This window comes from Labeo rohita, chromosome 9 (genome assembly GCF_022985175.1).
Source record: "Labeo rohita strain BAU-BD-2019 chromosome 9, IGBB_LRoh.1.0, whole genome shotgun sequence".
NCBI lineage: Eukaryota > Metazoa > Chordata > Actinopteri > Cypriniformes > Cyprinidae > Labeo > Labeo rohita.
The window spans coordinates 2,638,443-2,663,646 of NC_066877.1; the positions used below are offsets into that span (position 1 = coordinate 2,638,443).

At 35.0% G+C, this 25,204-nt stretch overlaps 2 protein-coding genes across 5 annotated transcripts in view; both read left to right on the forward strand.

Moving 5' to 3' along the window:
- Nucleotides 1-2,389, forward strand: part of rapgef4a (Rap guanine nucleotide exchange factor 4a) — a 69,598-nt gene extending 67,209 nt beyond the window's left edge. For all 3 annotated transcript variants that reach the window (XM_051119742.1, XM_051119741.1, XM_051119743.1), the window contains 3 exons: nt 656-720; nt 803-857; nt 953-2,389. In XM_051119742.1, the coding sequence (XP_050975699.1) occupies nt 656-720; nt 803-857; nt 953-1,083 (251 nt within the window). In that variant the 3' untranslated portion in view covers nt 1,084-2,389. The remainder of the gene's footprint in view (nt 1-655; nt 721-802; nt 858-952) is intronic.
- A 1,348-nt stretch (nt 2,390-3,737) lies between these two features.
- map3k20a (mitogen-activated protein kinase kinase kinase 20a) overlaps nt 3,738-25,204 on the forward strand; it is a 42,636-nt gene continuing 21,169 nt past the window's right edge. For both annotated transcript variants that reach the window (XM_051119593.1, XM_051119594.1), the window contains exons 1-10: nt 3,738-3,899; nt 9,141-9,331; nt 10,423-10,510; nt 15,401-15,502; nt 17,745-17,810; nt 17,898-17,926; nt 18,030-18,167; nt 20,847-20,933; nt 21,024-21,098; nt 23,733-23,839. In XM_051119593.1, coding sequence (XP_050975550.1) covers nt 9,173-9,331; nt 10,423-10,510; nt 15,401-15,502; nt 17,745-17,810; nt 17,898-17,926; nt 18,030-18,167; nt 20,847-20,933; nt 21,024-21,098; nt 23,733-23,839 — 851 coding nt within the window. In that variant the 5' untranslated portion in view covers nt 3,738-3,899; nt 9,141-9,172. The remainder of the gene's footprint in view (nt 3,900-9,140; nt 9,332-10,422; nt 10,511-15,400; nt 15,503-17,744; nt 17,811-17,897; nt 17,927-18,029; nt 18,168-20,846; nt 20,934-21,023; nt 21,099-23,732; nt 23,840-25,204) is intronic.

The window sequence follows — 25,204 nt, forward strand, 5'->3', positions numbered from 1 at the left end:
AAAATTGTAGCATTTTCCACATTTTAAATACATAAATGGATTTATTAATAAAAACTTATTTTATTCACTATTAATTAATGGTTAAAGTTCTAAATAATTCTATAATGATTGTATATTTTTATACTTAAAAAAAATAAATAAATACTTTTATTTTGTTTAATTTAATTTTGGTTTATTTTAATAATTTTTCAATAAATATTTATAACTAATATTCTGATATTAATAAAATATTATATAGAATAAGTATCACATCTATTTAAATATATATTTTAATTTAAGACAATAATAATTAATCATCACACATTAATTAATAATTAATAATAATTAATCACACACATCATAACAATAATTATTTTATTATTAAAATGCCATATTAAGTATACAACAAAATTAAATAGCACTTTTATACTTTTAACATAGTGTACATTTAGATATTTATTCACACAATTCACGCAGTACATTATGCATGCAATTAACTGCAATGAGAAACTAATAACAGGTTAGTAGCTGCAATATTCTGATGAAATCAAGAGTCAGAGTACTCATTTAATGGAAATCACAAAATCATGTGAACTGTATAGTTTTATAATGACACAGAAAGATGCTGTTTTTTTTTTATTGCTGAAATGTGTAACGTTTATTTTTGCTCTTCCAGACATGACTTTCACACATGAGGGTAACAAGACGTTTACTGACAGACTGGTGAACTTTGAGAAAATGGTGAGTTTGCAAAGAATCAATCTCACCATCTCTGAGACCATTTTAAACTGGATTTGTTGAATGTTTCTTGTGTGTTTTCCAGAGAATGATTGCAAACACAGTCAGAATCATGAGATACTGCCGAAGTCAGCCATTCAGTAAGACACCAACACCAACAGCAACATTAAAATCATGTTTGAGTTCATCAAATTCAGCAAAACTCAAAGCCTTTCTCTCTCTTTCATTACTACAGATCAAGAAGCACCACAGGTGACTGGTAAAAGCCATCAGGACGTGCGGAGCTATGTGCGTCACATTAGCGTGATTGACAACCAGCGCACCCTATCACAGCTGTCCCACAGGCTGGAGCCGCGCCGGACCTGATCCACGCCCATCAGAGCTGCTTTACCTCTGCCAGTCAATAAGCTAGCTGTATATGAAGAGAAGCCTTCCTCCGCCGCAACATATGCACAGTACAGTCAGACGTCAGACATGCCTGGGCACAAGGGCTTTCCGTTTCTTTGGCTGGTTGTGTGAAAGCGTGGCTTCATTTCAGTGTACGGCACTAGGATGTTCAGACCTGTTTATGACCGTTCGTATATTCTGCCACGGATGACATGTTGCCCTTGCTTTCAGAATTTATTTGTAACAGATTGACACCTTACGTGATGGTTTAGAGTTTGGATCTTGAGTTTCTTTTAAAGAGTTTGTCCTGTGGGAGCTCTTTTTGTATAATTTGAAGGAGATTCTGAGCTTGTTGAGTTTATGTTGATCTTAAAAATACAGTTAAAAAATTTGGGGTCAGTAAGATTTTCTTTAAGTAATTAATGCTTATCAAGGATGCATTAAACTGATCAAAAGTGACAGTAAAGAAAGGTATAATGTTACAAAAGATTTATATTTCAAATAAATGCTGTTCATCTGAATTTTCTAGTCATCAAATAATCCTAAAAGTGTTTTCAACATTGATGATTTTTAGTATTGTTAAATGGATTGATCGTGATTAATTGCATCCAAAATTAAAGTTTGTGTTCGTAGAAAATGTGTGTGTGCGCTGTGTATATGTATATATAAATATACACGCACACATGTACATATTTAAGAAATTAATGTAATATATAATTTATATATAATATAAATCATATTTAAATATGAATGCATATATATGTGTAAATATTTCTTAAATACATTAGTGTATTTATATATACATAAATATACATTTAGATATATACACATGCTTTTATTATGTAAACAAACTTTAGATGATTAATCACGATTAATTGATTTGACAGCAGTAATATATATATTGAGCAGCAAATCAGCATATTAGAGTGATAATAGAAGTATCGTGAATAATAATTCACAGAATTGCTGTTTTTACTTTATTACACTGTATTTTTGATCAAATTAATGCAGCCTTGGTGAGCATAAAAACCTTTTGAATGATTGTATATGAATCATCTCAAAGCACTTCAAATTTCATTTTTACTTTTTTTTTTTTAATTATGATTTAGTTTTGGACTGGATGTGAATTTTAATAAGATATTTATATTATCTTAAGCATGAAGGGGGAAAAAAAACCCTAAATGGTGAAATGAGAACATATGAGCACATTTCAGAAGCCTGTTGGTGGCTTGTCTGCAAACTTTATACCTGTGTGTATTGTGTAAATAAAGCTGTCATAAGATGACACATTAATGTCTTTTTTTCCATTCATGATTACGTATTGTCCTTTTCGATTTGTTTCAGTTCAGTTTGTATAGTTGATAGCTTAAGAACTGATTTTTTTAGTAGGCAGGTATATTCTAAGATTAATACATTAAAAGAGTCTTTTTCCACAAACTTTGTATGTATGCAAATTGCATAATATCCAAGTTACACATTTCTAGTAATTGTGCAGTTAATTCTCATATTGTATTTTTTTTGTAAGTTTTGGAATATTTGTCCTCTCCCCAAATGTGTCACTACCGAAACACAGTAATATATAATTTAATAAGAAGGGTTATATTGACCTATGAAGATTTTGCTTACATCTTCCTTGTAAATATACTTTTTTTCTATTTTATTAAAAGGTTTTTAGAGGTAAATCATTAACAATTAAAATTTTAACAGTATTTTAAGTGCGATTTATGAGATTTGTTGTATTTTAATTTTTTTTTTCTTTGTAAAATGCAAAAACTGATCAAACTGATTTCAGAGTTAAGGATTCATTAGTTAGAATATACATTGAACCAAACACTTTCGTAACATCCTAACATGATAATTCAGTAAACTTCTATTTTTGACAAAACAGCCCGGTCGTGACAGCACATTTTCAGCAATTACAATAACGTTTTGGTAGCGACCACATTGTAGAATTTTAATTTGCACACCAAAGCACCACTAAAACATACTAAAATACTACAAATTTGCATAACTGTACTAAAATTTTCTTTACTTCCCCCAAATAAAGGATGTGTTTAACAGTCAGGGTTTCGGTAGTGACAATTTTCTGAACCTAGCTTAAAGATGCTAAACAGCACATGGTTCTGAACTGTGGTACACATATAAAACTAAAACTAAATGTTATGGAATAACTCTCAAAAAAGTGGTTAATTATAGAAAAAATAAAAATGTGTTCGGTGAATATTACCTGATCATAAATGTAGGGGTGTAGTTAAACAATAACCAACAGACTAAAACATGCCCTGTTTCGGCAGTGACATAAAAATGTCACTGAATGCGAATGTGCATACATATTTAATAAAATTGTGTTTCTTTTAATTTTATTCAAATAAGTATTTATAAATAATACAAATTTTTAAATATCACACATAACGAATATTTCAATATTCAATATCTGTTTTTATAACCATATTTGTTTTTATTTTATTTTATTTTATTTATTATATTACAAAAAAAGTCGTTCTCAAATCAAATCCTTTTTAATAAATGGTGTGCAGGGTTCCCGTGTAATGATCATGGTACACAGTGTTTTGTATTGTGTCCGCTGGGTGTCCCTATTTCTCTCTCGTTCTGCTGCGTCACTGCGCCGACTTCTGATGTTGCCAGCTCCGATCAGGAAGAAGTTGTTACACGTGAAATCACCGGACCGGACACTGGGAATATCTGACGCTCGCTGAGTCACAAGTCAAAGCAAGATCTTCTTGACTGTTGTCCATCTCTCCTGGGAAGACTGACAGCAGCGAACAGGAGTGCGGGTACGTGTGTGGGTGTTTGTTTCATGATGTTACACTATAATAACCCTGTGTGTGTGTGTGTGTGTGTGTGTGTGTGTGTGTGTGTGTGTGTGTGTGTGCTGCCGGGATGACAGCGTGATTTGGAATAGGAGCTCATGGATCTTTTGGGATCTGTCTGGACCTGTTCTTGGTCATCACGCATCACAGGCACAGAAGAGGTTATGATGAAATACTCCGGAAATGATCACTTTTTAATAATGATTTGTAAATATGCCTAAAAGTTATAGAAATCAAAGCACGCGTGGTTTAACAGCCAGGTATACATTTAAGATTTTGCTATAATATAGTGAAGAGTTTATATAGTTGCCCACATTTCATTTAACTGGTGTTTAAAAAAATGTATAATTTACAAAAATACTATGCTAGCATGTGCAGTGATGTTATTGTCTTTGATATTCAAGGATCTTCAAGCAAGTTCTGCATGTTCTTACATGGTAATTACAATGTAATAATGCGTTTATGATTTGTAAGAAGGGGAGTAGCCTTGTTACATCACTTTACAGTGTTTCGGTAAACTGAAGAAATTGTATTGATATGGAGTGAAAATCATTCTGCTGTTCACTGCATTCTGCATTGTGTGGAGAGCTAAAAAAAGCACAGGTCTTCATTCCTACATAAATAAGAAAAAAATTTTTGCCACTTTTACTTTCTGTTCCTTATGCGGAGACCATGTGCTGAGATGTGAATAGAGGAAAGCTGCTGTCATCCTATTGGTTCATAATTCAGTGAAGAAATACTATTGTGCAACAGAGTGCACATATAAGAATAATCTAAAAAGTGTCTGCTTAAAAATGCATGAATGTCATTGCATTCGATAAAAATGATCAAAGTAAAATGTTATTTATTTTGAAGAAAGATAAAACAATCAGACTCACAATTAGAACATTGTCAGATCTGAACTAATACAGCATTTAGCAAACAAATATTGTTTAAAATGCAAATACTATAGTGATTAATGTCATTTGATCATATGCATTTTTAATGTGATTCTCTACACTTGTGGTTTCTACTACCTGCTAGTGTAACTTGAGGAGATGTGACTTCATACATCCACTACAAATCACCAGCTGATTAAAAGACACAGAGGAAAAAATTAGGAAGGGAAGTTAGTGAAGACCCTTGTAAATAAAGAAGTGTGCTTCACTGTATTAAATGTGCGCTTGTAGTGAACTTCAAATCCTAAAAGTTTATTTTAAAAAAGTGGTTGCAGAGAAAATGATAATAATGACTTTAAAGGCAACTGTACTTACTGTACATAAAGAAAAACACTTTCATGACTGTTTCATAACACACTTGCTGAAGTACACTTTGTAAAAATGTCAGATTAAAAGTTACACTTTGAAGCTAAAATATTAAAAAATATTTTGTCGTGTTTTAAAGAAGTACACATATTTTGATGTGTTGACTAACTAAAACACAAGTAAAGCACTTGATTCTAACTTTAACTGTAGTGTTATTCAATATTACAGTTAATGTGATATATTTTAAATGTACTAAATCACAACATCCTGATTACAAATGCTTAATTACAAGTGTATACATGACATTTCAAAGGATAGATATTTCATATTGCGTATAAATATGTGCTTAAGTTACGTAAAACACTAAATTTCAGCTGAATGCATTTAATATAAACTGAAACATTTAAATTTATTTTCAGTTAACATGTGGACAGTTCATTTTCCAATAACCTTTTTTGTATAGTTAAAATCACACTTAAGTATATTCTTTTGAATAAGCTATATTAGTCTTGTAACAAGTGCTGTCTTTTTAAAAAATAATATAAAAGTCTACTTCTTTTTCACAAGGAGAGAAAATCTCCTGCAGCATTTGGTGACGCTTGCATTGATATTCTGTATCTAATTCAATGACATTCCCGATCATTTTAGAGCTGCTGTATTTATAAAGATGTGACCGTCTTACTCTTTAGGTACATGTATCCACTAGAATATCTTTCTTGTATGTGTGTGTGGATGTAAGGCACCAGTGAGTCGATGTGCTTCCTGCATTGCTAAATATAACACAAATCGGCCCAAACCGCCCAAGAGCCGTGGCGTCCCTCTGTGAGAATGGAGCTCAAACCCGCTGTGCACCCCAGCAGTCCAGCACAGCCCTCCAGAATCCATAATTACGGCACTGGAAATGAGAAACTAACGAACAATACACCAGCAACAGTTTGCTCGGTCTTTCTCAGCTCTGTGTCTGCTTTAACAAGATGCACTTATAATTTGTGAGCATCACAAACCAATGGAGATACTCTCTGTCTGTAACTGATATTTTTACAGACAAACATATTTGTATAGATTTTTGTTCATTTTGAGTGTTTTGGGTGGTTAAGATGTTACTGTATAGTAACTATGGAGTTCTGGACAGTGTTGGGGATAAGAAAATTTACAAGTTTTCAACTTTTTCAAATAAGTAACGCCAGTTACTTTTTTTTTTTTTTTACCATTTATTGATTGAAAGCTCTCCTGTCCCCATGTGAGAAATCAGGATTAAGATGTTACTTTAGTTCTAGAATAAATGTGAACATGCATTAATTCATATCACTCACAAAAAACAGATTCACTATTCCTCAAAATGAATAAAAACAATGAAATGCAACTCAGAATATGACGCAAACCTGCAATAATTAAATGTTAAATAATACAAATATCCTTTATGTATTTAATACCATTTTATTAACCAGTGTTTTTGCTGCTGACCTTCGTTGATCCAATTCAACCATATTTACAAGCAAAAATTACTCAAGATAAACTAACATTTCTTCTTCTTTTTTCATTGCTGAAGAGTGTTGAACTTTCTTCTTCTGTGTTCTACTGTACAGATGTGAATTTACTTGTCCTTCATCTTAAGGCTTATGGTGTGAAAGAGCTTTTATATTTGCCGAAAATAAAACTTTTTTATATTAAAAACAAACAAGCAAGCCCTGCCCAGATGTAAAAAGTAACACAAAAGTAAAATGCATTACTTTCCACAGGAAATAACTAAGTAACATAATTAGTTACTTTTTTTGGGAGTAATGCAGTACTATAATGCATTACTTTTAAAGTAACTTTTCCCAACACTGGTTGACGTTGTTGTGGAGTTGCTTTTTACAAAGTGCAGTTTTTAAAAGTGTATTTAAGTAAGTTTTTAATAAAAGTACAATTTTTAGAAGTACATTGAGTACAGTTAAGTGAACTTTGGTTTCACAGGGGGAGCCTGCTGATATGATCTACACTAGTAGTAGTAGTAGTGTATGGATGAGTTCATGTCATGTGGTCGGATTGCACATATGAGGAATTCCCAGTGAAACATTGACAAGGAAGGAGAATATCAGCCTCATACATGTGCAGAGAGGCAGAAGGCGGGCATTAACAATAGGGATTGTCCACCAGATTTCTTGCTCTCTGTTATGAACCGAACCTTGTTGTTATGAATTATGCTAATTTAAAGGAATAGTTCACCCAAAAAAATTAAGATTAGTTTTTTCATGGGGATATATTTGGAGAAATGTAGCATTATATCACTTGCTCACCAATGGATTCTCTGCAGTGAATGGGTGCCGTCAGAGTCCAAACAGCTGATAAAAACATCACAGTAATCCACAAATAATCTACACCACTCCAGTCCATCAATTAACATGTTGTGAAGAGAAAAGCTGCGTGTTTGTAAGAAAGCAAACCCTACTTTGGCCAGAAACAACTGTTTAAAGATAAAACACCTTAATCATCTTCGTCATCACTTCCAGAACAAAAATTTACAGATAATGTACTCACCCCATTGTCATCCAAGATGCTCATGCCTTTCTTTCTGCAGTCGTAAATAAATTATGTTTTTTGAGGAAAGCATTTCAGCAATTTTCTCCATATAGTGGACTTCAATGGTGCCTGTGAGTTTGAACTTCCGAAATGTAGTTTAAATGCGGCTGCAAAGGACTCTAAACAATCCCAGACGAGGATGAAGGGTCTTATCTAGCAAAATGATTGGTCATTTTCTAAAAAATAATAATAAAATTTATATACTTTTTAACCTCAAATTCTCGTCTTGTCTATAGCTCTGTGATGCACATGCGTACTCTGTGTAATCCAGGTCAGTACAGTTAGGGTATGTTGAAAAACTTATTTTATTACTTATTTTCTTCTCCAACTTTAAAATCATCCTACATTGCTGTTTTATCTTTTTTTTTTTTTTGCAAAGGCTGTTTGACCTACTTTGCACATTCACTTTGTAAACACTAGGTTGGTACTTCTGCAGCGATGTAGGACAATTTTGAAGTTGGAGGAGAAAATGAGATGGGACTTTTTCAACATACCCTAACTGTCTTAAACCGGAATGCACAGAGTATGCATGCGCATGGCAGAGCTAGACAAGACAAGCATTTGAGGTATAAAAAAAAGTATAGTATTCCTCAGCTAGAATCATTTAGAGCCCTTTGAAGCTGCATTTAAACTGCATTTTGTAAGGTCAAACTCGTGGACACCATGGAAGTCCACTATATGGAGATAATTCCTAAAATGTTTTCCTCAAAAAACATAATTTCTTTACGACTGAAGAAAGAAAGGCTTGAACATCTTAGATGGCAACGAGGTGAGTAGATTGTACATTTTTGTTCTAGAAGTGAACTTCTCCTTTAATGATTAATGTATTTCTTACAAATATGCAGCTTTTCTCTCCAGAAGATATTAATTGCTGGACTGGAGTGGTGTGCATTACTTGTGGATTATTGTGATGTTTTTTATGAGCTGTTTGGACTCTGACGGCACCCATTCACTGCAGAGGATCCATTAGTGAACAAGTGATATAATGCTACATTTCTCCAAATATATTCCCATGAAAATTCTACAAAATATATTCTACATCTTGGATGGCCTGAGAGTGAGTACATTATTTTATTTTTGGGTGAAGTGTTCCTTTAAATATGTAACAGTGTTAAACTTATCCAGCAGGACAGGCATGCAAACTGTCGCAAAAACACATAAACACACACAGCGCCAAATATTACATTCACACCAGCCTGTGACACTTGAGCAAAACTTGTTAGTGTAAGTGAGTTGATTCTGTCTGACAGCTCACAGTGTGTGTGTGTGTGTGTGTGTGTGTTCAGTGGAGTAGAAGTGAGCAGTTCTCTCAGTGGCAGATCAAATCACAACATCTCTCCTCTGAGCAGCCTCGTCCCTCGTTCTCCTCTCATCCTCTTCTCTTTTCTTCGTTCTGCAGGAGAGAAGCGTGTTTCTAAGTGCCATTATGCCATGGCATCTCTGGGCGCCTCCTTTGTGCAAATCAAATTCGATGACATCCTCTTCTACGAGAACTGCGGCGGCGGGAGTTTCGGGAGTGTGTATCGCGCCCGCTGGCTCTCGCAGGACAAAGAGGTGGCGGTGAAAAAGCTTCTGAAGATTGAAAAAGAGGTGGGAGTGAGAGTCGCCCGAGCTTTTCATACACACGCTTTAATTGTCAGTGTGATAATCATTTTAATTGCCTCTCTGTGTGTCGACTCCAGTCCGAGCAGCGCGATTACGCCTCCCCCTGCTCTGCGCAGAGAGACGCACGCTCTCGCAGCGGCTTTTGTGAACTGAAATACATAGACTATGTCTTTAAGAGAAAATTGTCACATAATTAAGTCATATTAGTTTCAGCTGAGTGCAGTGTTTGTCTTTGGGGTGAAGTGTATTTACTTTTAAGTGCTAGATTCATTGTTGTCTTTGTTCTTCGCATAGTGATTTTACAGCGTAATGGCTTTGGTAGCGTTTGGATTTGTACCATTTGCTCAGGAAAAAATGACATTAAAAATATAGTTTGATGGAGGAACTAACTGTCTAAAAAGTTAGTAAAAACACAAAAGTATGGCCAGCGGTCAAATAAAAGTTGTATGAATCACTACATATTAGTGGAGGTCTTCCAAAGATGTTTGGTGAATTTGCTTAAATCTTATATGGTCGTATTTAAGAAATCAGGCTTGATCATGAAAATTGCTCATGTACAGTAGTGTGATATAGTTAAATTATGAAGCTCATACTCGAAGAGCATGAACGCATTTATGCAGAGGCCCAAAATGAATTAGGTGCATGTGCTTATATTTATATATTGAGATGAAATTCTGATAGTTTGTAATGTAAATTAATTAGAATTTTATGACAGTATAGCAGACTTCGAACAATGTACTACATACATAAAATGCATATAAATATCATTTGTCAGTCTATCTCTCAAAAATGTGTCATAATAAGGTGATATTTGCTTAGTTTTATGATCAAAGCTCTGTAGTTTTTACTGTGGGGACAAAACATACAATGCAATATCTTGATGATGAGAGATGACACAGCAGGCTTTATAGGTGTAAATTGTTATGCTGACATTGTCATTTGCAATGAAACAGTTTGTGGTAAATTAGGAAAGAAAACATTTGTTGAATCTGTAAAATGAATCTGTTTTGAATCTGTATGATGAATATTTTCTTTTTTTGATGTTGTTGTATTCTTTGTATTGTCTGTATTTCCAGGCAGAGATTTTAAGTGTTCTCAGTCATCGAAACATTATCCAGTTTTATGGAGCAATTCTGGAAGCGCCCAACTATGGAATAGTTACAGGTCAGTCAAACATGACTCATCACTCTGAACTGCAGCATTTATTGTTTGCAAGGCAGGGCTCGAGTGATATTCCACAAACATTCTTTCTTTATTATTCTCCACAATCTTAAGCAATTAATTCAGCTGGAATGATTAACATACAGTTTCCATGCAGACTTTGTTTCATAGATAATTTATACTTAAAAGCAGGGATGCTCATTTTAACCGGTTAACCTTTAACCAACAGAAAGAATGTTGACAGATTAATACAATCAGTTAAACTGTTCATTTATTTATTTATTTTTTCAGCAATTTATCAAAGTATTTTAAAATTCTTCTAAAATTTTAAAGTTCTGTCATTTGCTGCTTCTTGCACGTGTAAAATTATTCCCTGGAAAACTAATTTTGGTATTTTTAACAGGTCACAGATGCTTATTGTTTCTAAAATAATTGAATTATCATTTAAAATAATCTTGTCGGTTAACGGTTAATAAACGGTTAACAAGTGTCGGCTGTCGGTTAGGAAAAATAACTGAAATGAACCCTACCTAAAAGCATTATACTTACATTATACTAAAACATACCTGTGGTAATATGTGCAAACTGTGTAATATACGTACCAACAGTGTTGGGGAGTAACTAGCTACGTGTAATGGAATTACGTAATTTAATTACAAAATAAATGTAACTGTAATTAGTTACAGTTACTGAGAAAAATGTGTAATTAAATTACAGTTACTTTTGAAAATGTTAATGATTACAAAGGGGGTTACATCTGAATTTTTTTTTACACACACCCACATACAGATTTAATTAACTTTTCCAAAATTGCATTGACTGCTCTAAAATGAGACACCAATGTTTCTGGAGTTTAGGACACAGAATAGGACACATTGTCGCCTTAGAATTATAAGACTCTATCTGACAGTTTTGCGAAAATTGAGTTATCCCCATATTCTTATTCAGTGACAACTTATTTACATTATGTGATGTTTCTTGATGAGGGCCTTTTTTTTTAAGAAAACAAAGAAGCTTTGCGTTTGGTTAGCTAATAAAAATATTAAAACTCAATTCAATATTATGTGTATAATTTCTTAATTCTGTCAACTTGCCACTTGCTAGCAGCTGATTTCTTCATGAAAGCTTTGCATTCAGACATTTCAACTCATACCAGTGTTTTGTGTCTAATTATTTACTTTTGTGGTAAGCAGCTGTGTAATAAGTCAGATAATGTACATCCAGCCAGTTGTTATCGCAAAATAAAGATGTATATTATCCCTTACTTATTATAATCGTAATTCAAGTGATAAAGGATTTTTTAAGTCTGACAATAAAAGTGTTGAGTGCTACTGTAAGGTTAACTCTGCTTGGTTCAAATGTTTCAAAGTGATTAACAGTTGCAAATATGAGAAATTTTGAAAAGTAATCAAAAAGTAATCAAATGTAATAAGTTACATGTCTCTATATTACATAATATCCATTGCTGTCTCCCTCTAATGATTTGTTTTTGCCTAAATCTTTTTGCTGACATGCAAGCACTGGTACTTGTCTCAGTTAGTCTCAGAACCAGTTTTGTTTGCTTTTTGGATTATAATAAGCAAATAACAGTAATAAAGAAACATCCTCAGTTTATTTTCCTTCAACATATCTGGGATTACTGGCCTACATTAGTTAACATGGACTATAATTGAAATACATTTCTGAAGCATTTATTAATCTTAGTTGTTGTTGATTTTAGCATTTACCAATACATTTTTAAAACACAAAGTTATATCTGTTAATATTATTTAATGGACTTAGCATGAATTAACAATGAACAGTTGTGTTTTTATTAACTAATGTTAGCAAGGACTAATAAATACTGTAAATATTGCGTATTGTATCCCAATAACATTCAGCTTAGTTGGTCTTTTTATGGATTTTTAGTTTACTCATCATAGTTTTCTCTTATCCTTTTTTCCATTTTCCCACCAGTCTTTAGTCGCTGTGACAATTCTCAAGAATAAGTATAAGTGATGATGTCAGGATTTAATGAGCTACGCTTATGTAATGCTGTTCATTCATGGCACTCATGCATGTCAACCTCAAATCTCAGTGACACAGTGTCTGTCATGCTTTGGTTCTGCTGTGCTGAGTTGAGTGTGACTCAAATGAAGCTGCAATGATTGTAAACAATCATAAAGTTGTGTGTAAAGAGTCTTTAGTCTGCAGCACTGAGAGACCACTGAGTCTCTCTTTATGAAAAGTAAATGTAATAAGAGCATGTTTATGAGCAGGTCAGCTTTGTCAGTGAGGTTATTAATTTCCCCTCTGTGTGTGTGTATCTCTGTTTGAACCTGATAATCTGACCATTATATGATGTGTGCTCACAGTGACCTAAACCAAGGCTAAACATACAGTATTCATGAATATTAACAGACGCAGACTCCAGTCATACGTCAGTAGGATGTGTCTGTATTTGAGTAGTTTGCATTCTTTTGGGAACACGTAAGACTACATGGAGTATTTGATTTATTCAGCTTGATTGTATTGACCAAAAATACATTTATAAAATTACAAAATATTCTGTTTCGAATAGATGCTGTTCTTTTTAAGAAAAATATAAAGGTGCATCTCAATAAATTAGAATGTCATGGAAAAGTTCATTTATTTCAGTAATTCAACTCAAATTGTGAAACTCGTGTATTAAATAAATTCAGTGCACACAGACTAAAGTAGTTTAAGTCTTTGGTTCTTTTAATTGTGATGATTTTGGCTCACATTTAACAAAAACCCACCAATTCACTATCTCAACAAATTAGAATATGGTGACATGCCAATCAGCTAATCAACTCAAAACACCTGCAAAGGTTTCCTGAGCCTTCAAAATGGTCTCTCAGTTTGGTTCACTAGGCTACACAATCATGGGGAAGACTGCTGATCTGACAGTTGTCCAGAAGACAATCATTGACACCCTTCACAAGGAGGGTAAGCCACAAACATTTATTGACAAAGAAGTTGGCTGTTCACAGAGTGCTGTATCCAAGCATGTTAACAGAAAGTTGAGTGGAAGGAAAAAGTGTGGAAGACAAAGATGCACAACCAACCGAGAGAACCGCAGCCTTGAGAGGCTTGTCAAGCAAAACCGATTCAAGAATTTGGGTGAACCACCACATACAGACGTGTCAAGGAATTTGGCTACAGTTGTCGTATTCCTCTTGTTAAGCCACTTCTGAACCACAGACGATGTCAGAGGCGTCTTACCTGGGCTGAGGAGAAGAAGAAATGGACTCTTGCCCAGTGGTCCAAAGTCCTCTTTTCAGATGAGACCAAGTTTTGTATTTCATTTGGAAACCAAGGTCCTAGAGTCTGGAGGAAGGGTGGAGAAGCTCATAGTCCAAGTTGCTTGAAATCCAGTGTTAAGTTTCCATAGTCTGTGATGATTTGGGGTGCAATGTCGTCTGCTGGTGTTGGTCCACTGTGTTTTTTGAAAACCAAAATCACTGCACCCGTTTACCAAGAAATTTTAGAGCACTTCATGCTTCCTTCTGCTGACCAGCTTTTTAAAGATGCTGATTTCATTTTCCAGCAGGATTTGGCACCTGCCCACACTGCCAAAAGCACCAAAAGTTGCTTAAATGACCATGGTGTTGGTGTGCTTGACTGGCCAGCAAACTCACCAGAACTGAACCCCATAGAGAATCGATGGGGTATTGTCAAGAGGAAAATGAGAAACAAGAGACCAAAAAATGCAGATGAGCTGAAGGGCACCATCAAAGAAACCTTGGCTTCCATACCACCTCAGCAGTGCCGCAGACTGATCACCTCCATGCCGCGCTGAATTGAGGCAGTAATTAAAGCAAAAGAAGCCCCTACCAAGTATTGAGTACATATACAGTAAATGAACATACTTTCCAGAAGGCCAACAATTCACTAAAAAAGTTTTTTATTGGTCTTATGAACTAATCCAATTTGTTGGGTTTTTGTTAAATGCGAGCCAAAAATCATCACAAATAAAAAAACCAAAGACCTAAACTACTTAAGTCTGTGTGCACTGAATTTATTTAATACACAAGTTTCACAGTTTGAGTTGAATTACTAAAATAAATAAACTTTTCCACGACATTCTAATTTATCGAGATGCGCCTGTATATTATTAAATATGATTAAATAGTACATATTAAAATTCAAACTCTTTTACTACTATATATATAGTAGTCAACATTTGAAGTGGGTCACACCTTTCATGAAAGTTGTCCTAAAACCAAAACACAACTTTGATGAACTTTTTTGATCCACTTCAAATGTTGACTACTGATAACAAAATTAATGGAAATATTTATTGAGAGAGCTGCATATCTGTTCATTGCAGGAGGAGATAATGATGCCTCTCCCCTGCTGTCAGTAATGTACAATTTATGATGAAATAACTCTAAAATTAGGTGTGTCTGAAAGGGGGTCAAAGTCCATAGCTTAGAGAGCTCTGATATGTTTGTTTTATAGCAAACAGTGGTGTCAGAAATTATTTTAATATGTAATATTTTAACCTTTGACCTATTGATGTCTTTCAACTAGAACTATATGCCATGCAAATATTACAGTTGTGTTTCCTCCTGTGTGCTGTAGATGTGTGGGGTTTTTTGTGTTTGCATATAAGTGATTATATATAAAGTTATGTGGGTGTAAGGATTTTCCAGATCATATATGTGATGTCACTGAGCTCAAAAACAGGATGCTGTGATAAACACAGTGTATAACAATTAGTACTTTCTCTGCAAGGGCTATAGCACAGTACTTGATGACTAGTAGCACATGATCCGTCACAGCAGTGATATGTAAAAGTACTGCCCATTACAAGATTTACTAGTTTTCATAGAGGTTTTTTGCATTTTAATTTACATTCTATGTATGTGTGTGTGTGTTTTATGTTAGAGTATGCCAGCGGTGGATCTCTTTTTGACTATTTGTCCAGTGCCGAGAGTGAAGACATCAGTATGAAGCAGATTATGACCTGGGCAATGGACATCGGCAAAGGTGTTATATACACTCACATACATAAATCAAAAAAACAAAAACAAACAAATGCTCTAAATCCACAGCAAAACAGTGGAAGCCTAGCAGAAATGGTTATACTGGTTTGAAAATATAACTGTAAGGACTAGGGATGTGCATCACTACTATTTTCATTCATGTTTAAAGGATTAGTTCATCTCTAGAATAAAAATTTCCTGATAATTTATTCACCCCTATGTCATACAAGATGTTTATGTCTCTCTTTTTTCAGTCACAAAGAAATGAAAAGTGGACTTCAATGGGGGTCAACAGGCTGAAGGTCCAAATTGCAGTTTCAATGCAGCTTCAAAGTGCTCTACACCATTCCAGCCTAATAATAAGGGTCTTCTGTAGCGAAACAATCAGTCATTTTCTAAAAGAAAATAAAAATGATACTCTTTGATCACAAATGCTTGTTTTGCACTAGCTTTTTCTCACACATTACAGAAATCACGTTGGAAAGGTCACGTGTGACGTATGCAGAAGTACTGACCCAGTGTTTACAAAGCGAACATGCAAAGAAAGTCAAACGCCCTTTACACAAAAAGGTAAAACAACGATGTTGGATGATTTTGAAGTTGGACAAGACAATGGGATGAGTTTTCGCCCTACCCCAAAGTAAACAGACCTTTCTAACGTGATTATGTAATGCAAGAAGTCAAGCTAGTGCAAGATGAGCATTTGTGGTTAAAAAGTATATGAATTTGTATTTTTCTCGTTTCGCTAGACCCTTATTCCTCGGCTGGGATAGTGTAAAACTATTTGAAGCTGCATTAAAACTGCAATTTGGACCTTCAACACATTGACCCCCATTGAAAGCTAGCGTAAGATAGTGATGAGTGTTGTGAGAGTGTTGCAAGATAGTGACAAGGTTAAAAAGTGAATAAATTGTGAATTTGTTTCGAAAATAACCGATCGTTTTGCTAGATAAGACCCTTCTTCCTCGGCTGGGATCATTTAGAGCCTTTTGAAGCTGCATTGAAACTGCATTTTGGAAATTCAAACTCGCAGGCACCACTGAAGTCCAAAGACATGAACATCTTGGATGACAAGGGGGTGCGTACATTATCTGTAAATTTTTGTTCTGGAAGTGAACTACTTGTTTAAGTACAAAAAACCTTAAATAAGTACAAAATTTGACAAATAAATGTTAGTTAACATGAGTCAGCACATATCAAGGTATTGTTGTTGTTGTTGAAAGTGTCTACACAGCAGAGGTGGCAAAATCACATTATTTAATGCTACAGGTTGTCTATTCATTAGGATGTTGATATAGGATCTGTTGCTCTCAAGTAAAACTTTTAAAATGATATGAAATTTCATACTGGCATTGTCCCTCATGACCGGTAGAATAACAAGCCTACAAAATAAGCTTAGCTGTTGTATGCTAGTTTGACATACGTTTCAGATTTCAAGATTTAGTTGACTAGTTAGCAAATCTCACTTATCCCTAAAAAGGACAAGAACTTATCAGTGCATTACAAGTGTGCAGTTCTGTCATCCCGGTCATGCTGGTGTGTTTTTGTGATTTCTATGGGGTTTTTGGTTCTGCTTGGACTGGCAGACCATCTGGACAGTCACTGTGACCAGCTTAAACCAGTTAAAGCAGGGTGGTAGCATGCTGTAAACATCATTACAGTTTAACTAACTTTAACTTACAGCTGTTTCTCTGACCGGAGTTGACCTGTAAGAGGAAACAAGCTGTTTACATTCATGTATGTGCCTCTTGAAGAAACACTGAGAATTCAATGCATGAATTGCGCTCTGACATTTGCCTTCACATACCCACGTGAAACATGTCGCCGTGTTTGGGTTATAACATTACACATGGTAATATGACGCTGGTGTGATATAATCAGTTACCAATCTTGTCTGTGCAAAGTTATATCTAATCTTTCAAATCTGCAAGAAATGGACCAGTTTGCTTCAATCTGTGTTCATAAATCACTGTTTACATGGAGCAAATGACACCAGAGAAGAATTGAAAACCTAATGTTTAACCACAAGTTTTATCTGCTAGAAAAGAACGTAAGCATATACAAGCTTCACATTTCTGCAATTAAATGTGGCCTCCATTGTAAGTGCACTACTGTAAACACATTTACTGTGTTTATATACACAGAGAAACATGGTAAGCAACAGATGTGGTTGTTTTAATAATTGCTATTACAAAATCAAACTCCACTCTTTCTCAATTTGTGTTTGATGCTGTGCTTTCTCATAGGCATGCATTATTTGCACAATGAAGCTCCGTTTACAGTCATTCACAGAGACCTCAAGTCTCGAAATGGTTTGTAACTTTTATTAAATACAGGCTCTATGTGTGTTTTTGATGCTGTATTTTCTCTAACCCGACCAACTTGTGTTTTCTTTTCAGTTGTGTTGACGGCAGATTCAGTACTCAAAGTATGTGATCATACAATCCGTTTATACAAAATCAAAACAATCATGTTTTATTAGCTCAGCATGAAAAATCAAAGTCTGTTGATTAATTGGATTCTCCATTCAGATCTGTGATTTCGGAGCATCCAAGTTTCATTCTCATACCACCCACATGTCTCTGGTGGGCACGTTTCCCTGGATGGCCCCTGAAGTTATCCAGAGCTTTCCTGTGTCTGAGACCTGTGATACGTTCTCATATGGAGTGGTGAGTGTGTGAATGTCAACGATAATTCTTCTAGCCCCTGTTGAAAAAAAAAACAGCATATGCTGGTCAGGTATGTCTTGAAGCATGGTGGGGTGCTGGTCCTGAGCTGGTTATGAGCTCATAACCAGTTTATAACCACCTCAGGACCAGTTTAAACCAGCTCAAACCAGCTTCTATGTTTCAAAACATACCTGACCAGCATGTTTTTTTCAACAGGGGCAGCTTGCACTGAAAAAGTTAAAATACTGTTTATTCATTTAAAGAGTAGGTCATATGGGTTTTCAAAAAATATCTTTTTTGCAGTTTGTAACGTAGCTAACATTTAATGTAAACAGTCTGCAAAGTTACATCAAGATATTGTCTCTCAAAAGAAAAAGTCGACTCAGAATCGCCTTAACGAATATATAACGCTATATTTTTAAATCTTCCTGTTACCGATATACGTCACTGTGTAACACATTAGCATAATCCCCGCCTCCCCGCCAAATACGAACAGTCTGACCTGCCCACAAACACTTCCACTGGTTAGTGTGTTCACATTATGTTGAGAAGACGTTGTGTTTTGCGCCGTTTGTTTTGATTTCATTGCCGAAAGATTAAAAAAAAAATTTCCACCATACCACAGCAATGCAATTCGAACATTTTATTGTGCTCGTCATTTTATTGAGGACTGCTTCTCTAATCTTTGGCTTCTAATCTTCTTTATTTGGACTAACAAGTGTCTCCGGACCACGACCTGTGAGTATGATTGATACATTATGTGACATTTTCAAGTGAGTGCTCAAAATATCTAGTTATTTGTGCTAATATGTGATGTATACCTAGTGCAGCTTTAGGTTTCCAGGTAAACCACGATATTACTGATATTGATATTACTTCGTTTAGTAATAAAGAATGTAACTTAGACATATTTTGGTTTACAGTGTTGTTTCATCAGTTAGTCACGTTAGTGCTCAGCTAACGTATCCACCATTATTGTTTTATGTGTTTACAGTTCAGCAGCTAAACTTTAGCTGTGGGCACAATTCATTTGCATAAGTGTTCAAAAAAAAGTTTTATGTCATTATTTTAACAACGGATTGGAGCACTATATTATTGTTTTATGTAAAGGTGCATCAGTGTTGCCAGATTTTCACAACAAAACGTGCACAGTTGCTACTCAAAAATAGCCCAATTGCATTTCAAAGGGGGTCCCTCCCTAAAAATTGCATTCTGGGGTGTAAAATATATGCTTTTTGACAAGGTTCCCATGGTGAATTCACATTCCAGGGGCTAAATATGATGTTATTGTCTTCAATTCGCAGACATCAAAAACAACCGCGGACTTGGCAACAATGGTAGCGCTCGCTAACTTTCTCACTAACTTGCCAGCTGACAAATCAGAGCAGAGTTGGCTTATGGAAAGGAGGGGTTTATAGACATTATGCTCAAAGCTGAGTGAACCGTTTTGAAATCATTGACAGATGACTCTATGTATAAATGTATATTCTGAGAAAATAACAGTGTTTTCTGACCTTGCATTAAAACTTGTTGTAGGGGACTCCAACAAAATATTACGACACTTTAAAAAACCATATGACCTGCTCTTTAAAATAAAATGTATGATTTCTGGTTTAAACCAGTTTTGTTTCATTTTGTTTAAAGGAGAGCTCCACTTCCAGAACTAAAATTTACAGATCATTTACTCACCCCCCTTGTCATCCAAGGTATTTGTGTCTTTCTTTCTTCAGTCAATAAGATATTATGTTCCTAGAGAAAAAGATTTCCGGAATTGTCTCCATATAGTGAACTTCTATGGTGCCCCCGAGTTTGAACTTCCAAAATGCAGTTTAAATGCAGCTTCAAAGGGCTCTAAACAATCCCAGCCAAAGAAGAAAGGCCTCATCTAGCAAAACGATCGGCCATTTTCGAAACAAATTGACAATTTAAATACTTTTTAACCTCAAACGCTCGTCTTTTCTAAGTCTGTGTGTGTTTTTTTTTTCTGTTCAATACAGTCAGTTAAGTTAGGGTATGTTGAAAAACTTCCACCTTCCCCAACTTCAAAATCATCCTACATCGCTGCAGAAGTACAGACGCAGTATTTACAAAGTGAACAGGCAAAGAAGATTAAACGCCCTTTACTAAAAAAGGTAAAACAGAGATCTAGGATGATTTTGATGTTGAAGAAAAAAAAAAACGAAATGGGAGTTTCGACCTACTCTAACTGTACTGACCCGGATTACACAACTGTGCTGTCACTGTGATGAGACAAGATGAGCATTTAAGGTTAAAAAGTATATAAATTGTCAATTTGTTTCGAAAATGACAGATCGTTCCACTAGATAGGACCCTTCTTCCTTGGCTGGGATCGTTTAGAGCTGCATTTAAACGGCATTTTGGAAGTTCAAACTTGGGGGCACCATTGAAGTCCACTATATGGAGAACATTCCTGAAATATTTTATTATATTATAAACTATTATAAATTAAGGAAAGAAAAGAACATCTTGGATAACAAGGGAGTGAGTAAATTATCTGTAAATGTTTGTTCTGGAAGTGAACTAATCCTTTAAATAGTATTTTTGTTGCTTTGAGGTTTGAACCAAATCATCAGTATCTTTTGAGAAAAACTAATAAATTTGGCTGCTTTCAGTGTGTGGTTGTCTGTTTTCTTTATCATATAAGTGGGTTTTTTCCAGGTCCTGTGGGAGATGTTGACTCGTGAAATTCCCTTCAAAGGTCTTGAGGGGCTGCAGGTGGCCTGGCTGGTGGTAGAGAAGAATGAGGTAAAGGGAGTTTCTGATTGCATGTGACTGATAAAGTGTCTGCAGCAGTTTTGAATGTGGTTTATGACATGTTTCATGTGTGTATTGCAGAGGTTGACAATTCCCAGTAGCTGCCCTGCCAGTTTCGCCTGTCTGATGAGAAGCTGCTGGGTGACGGAACCGAAAGTAAGACAACAAATAAACATTCACCTTGACGAGTCATGTCATTATGACCACAGGCTAAACCACTGGTGCCAAATTCATGAAATGGAAAGCAGCTATAGCCTGCTTGAAAAGTTGTTAAATGTCACTAGATACACTAATTAGTATATTCATGAAGCCACTGTGTTATATACACTCTGCCTAGTGTCAGCTTTTTACATTTGTTTGCTTATCTCCTACTCTTTGTGCTCACATACAGTATTAGCAAATCTTGGAAACTGGATATGGTTTGTCTAAGAAGTCGGTAGATTTGTAGTTGCTAAGTTGGCAACACTGCACTAAATCAAACCCAAACACTGCCCTTACAACTATTTTTTCCATTTCTTAAAATGGATTTTAAATTAACTTAATCATGTGTCATTCCAAACCTGTATGAATTTCTTTCTTTGATGAAACGTAAAGAAGATATTTTAAGAAATGAGAAGATTTGTTCATACAGTGGAAGTCAGTCCTTTTTACTGAAGAAAGTAAGTCATTCAGGTTTTGAACGACACCTGAATCAACTCATTTACAGTGTGATTATCCGATGAGATCATATTTAGCAAATACAGTATAAACTGTGTGCAAACATACAATAAGCCTTCGATAATTACATTGCAGAGCATCAGCAATATGTTGCAGTATACTAATACAGTAATTATGCAGCGCTTAAGTAGACTGGTATTTACGCCACGTTAAAGTGAAATGCATTAATGCATGAATAATAGATAAGACACGCTGTTTGGTCAGGACTTTAATAACCGCTGTCTTTATTAATATATGACTGTCTCCTATCCTGACATTTTTAATTCATCCAATCAAAGTTCATGTCAGGGCTTGTTTTTTGCCTCTCAGGTTCGGTCCGTCAGGTCGCAAATCTCTTCTGAACACTCAGACTCATTCTAGTGAGCGTCATAAATTCATGTTTGCTGGCGCTGACTTTCGCCTGTCACTCTTAAAGCGCTGCTGTGCCAGAAAGTAGTATCAGAAACACCCCGAATGCAAGTCCGGCTAGAAACTCATATGGATGTTTTTACAGTTCATTAAGTTTATGACAGCTACGAACGTTTAATTGAAAAAGCTGTTAATGTGTCACAACCTACTGGTTGTTTGAACTGTTTCAACCTTACACACCCTTGTGAAAAAGAAGTGCAATTAGTGAATATTAAAAGTATATTTTAAGTACTTTCAGATATTAATGAGCGATAAAGAGAGATACTTTCATGACTAACACACTTAAGTAGACTTTTATTTTCCCTTTGCAATAATGTCTAATTAAAAGTGTTACTTTAAAGTACATTCTAAATCATTGTTTTAATGGTCTTTGTTCTTTTTTTAAAGAAGTAGACTTATTTTGATGTTGACCAACAAAATAAAGCACTCGTAAAGCCCTTGATTACAATTTTAACTGTATTTATCTCTTCAGTATTAAATTTAAAGTTAAACTAGTATTAAATTACAACATCATTACAAATGTGTAATTACAAATATATGTAAATACATGACATACAGGTTACAGTATGTAGGGGGGGTGAAAACTTTTGAATTTGAAGATCAAGGTAAATTGAACTTATTTTGTCTTCTCGGAAACATGTAAGTATCATCTGTAGCTTCTGAACGGCAGTACTAAATGAAAAAAAATATGATATTTAATCAAAATAACAAAAATGTACACATCTCCATTCTGTTCAAAAGTTTTCACCCCCGACTCTTAATGCATACTTTTTCCTTCTGGAGCATCAGTGAGTGTTTGAACCTTCTGTAATAGTTGCATATGAGTCCCTCAGTTGTCCACAGTGTGAAAAGTTGGATCTCAAAATCATACTGTTATTGCTAGAAAGGGTTCAAATACACAAAAATGCTGGAAAACCAAAGAATTTGTGTGACCTGAAGGATTTTTCTGAAGAACAGCAGGCAGTTCAACTGTTCAGGACAAACAAGGGACTCATGAACAACTATCACTAAACAAAAAACACAGCTGTGGATCATTCAGGTAACAACACAGTATTAAGAATCAAGTGTATGTAAACTTTTGAACAGGGTCATTTTTTTTCAGCTATTATGTGAAATATGTTATTCAAGTCAGTACTAAATAAAAAAAAAATAACAACGTGTTTTGTATGATCCCTCTTATTTTGTAAAATAAGTAACATTTTGCAGATTCTGCAAGGTGTATGTAAACTTTTGACCTCAACTGTATATGTTGATAGACTTTTAGAAGGGTGTAGTGTTTCTGTTGAGATCTTGTGACCTTGGCCTGCTTATAGTTCCAAGAGTTGAACTTAAAAATTGTGGTGATCGTGCTTTCGCTACTGGGGAACCGAAACTTTTTCAGAGAAACCTTTTATCAGACGTGCCCCCTCTGTTAGTATTTTTAAATCCTATCTTAAGACATATATATTTACCCTGGCTTATAACACTTCTTAGTATGTTTCCTGTGGTATTCCATTGATTTTATTTGTCTGTTGATTCTCTGGTTTTCCTTTTTTACTTGTGTTTTATTGTTTGTGAAGCACTTTGGTCAACCTTGGTTGTGTCAAAATGTGCTCTATAAATAAATGTTGTTGTTGCTTTTGGAAGTTTTGATGTTCTAATAAAGATGTTGTGATTGTGTTGTAGGACAGGCCGCTGTTCAAACACATCCTGTCCACGCTGGAGTCCATGTGGAATGACACTCAGTTACCTGACGAGTGCAACACTTTCCTGCACAATAAAGCAGAGTGGAGGTACAGTAACTCACAGATGATTGCATACTGCACAAATATCAATATCAAATGCCTGCCATGCCTTTTTGGATTACTTCATTGCACAAAAATGCAACTCATTTTGATTTGAACTGAAGTACTGCAAGTTTAAAGAAAAATTTAAAATAGTAATATAATACTATAATGGTGTTACATCAAACTACCATGTGTGTCCCTTCACACATTTTGTGTACTGGTAGGCTAGAAAGTTCTGGGTGTTTGATGCTATATTAAGACTGGATGTGAGCCAGAATACAGGGACAAGAGGTTCCTGTCTCTCCCTAGAGCTAAACAGAGAAACAGACGGAGCGACAGAAACAGCAAAAGAAGAAAAGAGATGTGATGTGTCAAAAGAGGAAATTGAGGACATGTGAATGTGAAAAATTTCAACAGCATTTATCAGAAAAGAAACGGACAAGGAAATTAATCACATAGGACGTTTGGAGCTAGAGTAGAGCAGGCAGGGGGTGGGGCTAAACGAGAGGGGCGGGTCTGGTGGGAGGAGTTTAAGGATTTGAGTTCCAGCTCCTGTCCATTTATAAATAACTCTTGTCTGGAGAGAATGTGAGAACGCTCCCTCTGCTGGTGAAATAACATATTACAGATGAACAATGACTCAGGCTTGACTACACACCTATAATTAAAAAAAACACAGCTGGACGATTCTGCACTAAATGTTGTGGACCAGCTGAGAAAATGTCTTACCTTTAGCAGCATTTATGCTGTCTAGGGAATAAAGAAAGCATTCAGTTATTATTTTTCCAGGAAATTTCAGAGCTTTGTATGCTGTGACTGATGGCCAACCACGTGAAATCAGCATACAAATAAAACAGTTCCTGCAAAACACTATATAGCCATTTGCTAGAGCATGTGGAAACATATGTTAATGAAAAATACATACCTGTGAGTAACAGTATAGACTCCATGTGTGTCTGAAATGGGACATTTGTTTACAGTTTTAACAAAACGTGTTTTTGTCAGCTGTAATATATTTAAACAGAAAATTCTTAGCATTTTTGATTTTTTTTCTGTTTCTCTAGCACTTATGCCACTAAAATTGTCAGTGCAATACAAAAGTTTGAGTGTTTTTATAAAATTTGTCAAAATTGAAAGCGATAAGTAATGCTACAAAATCAATTTTTATTATCCAGAGTAACAATTATTGTTCAGTTCATGTGTTTTTTCTGATGTTTTTGCCCCAAAGTTCAACGAAACTTTATGTTGTTAAATTGTCAATGAACTACAAAAGTGTAAAAATTGAAAGCAAATAAAAAAATAGCCCAATCATAAATATAATTATATTTTATGTACATCAATGTATGCCACATCACGCAAAAACTATTTATG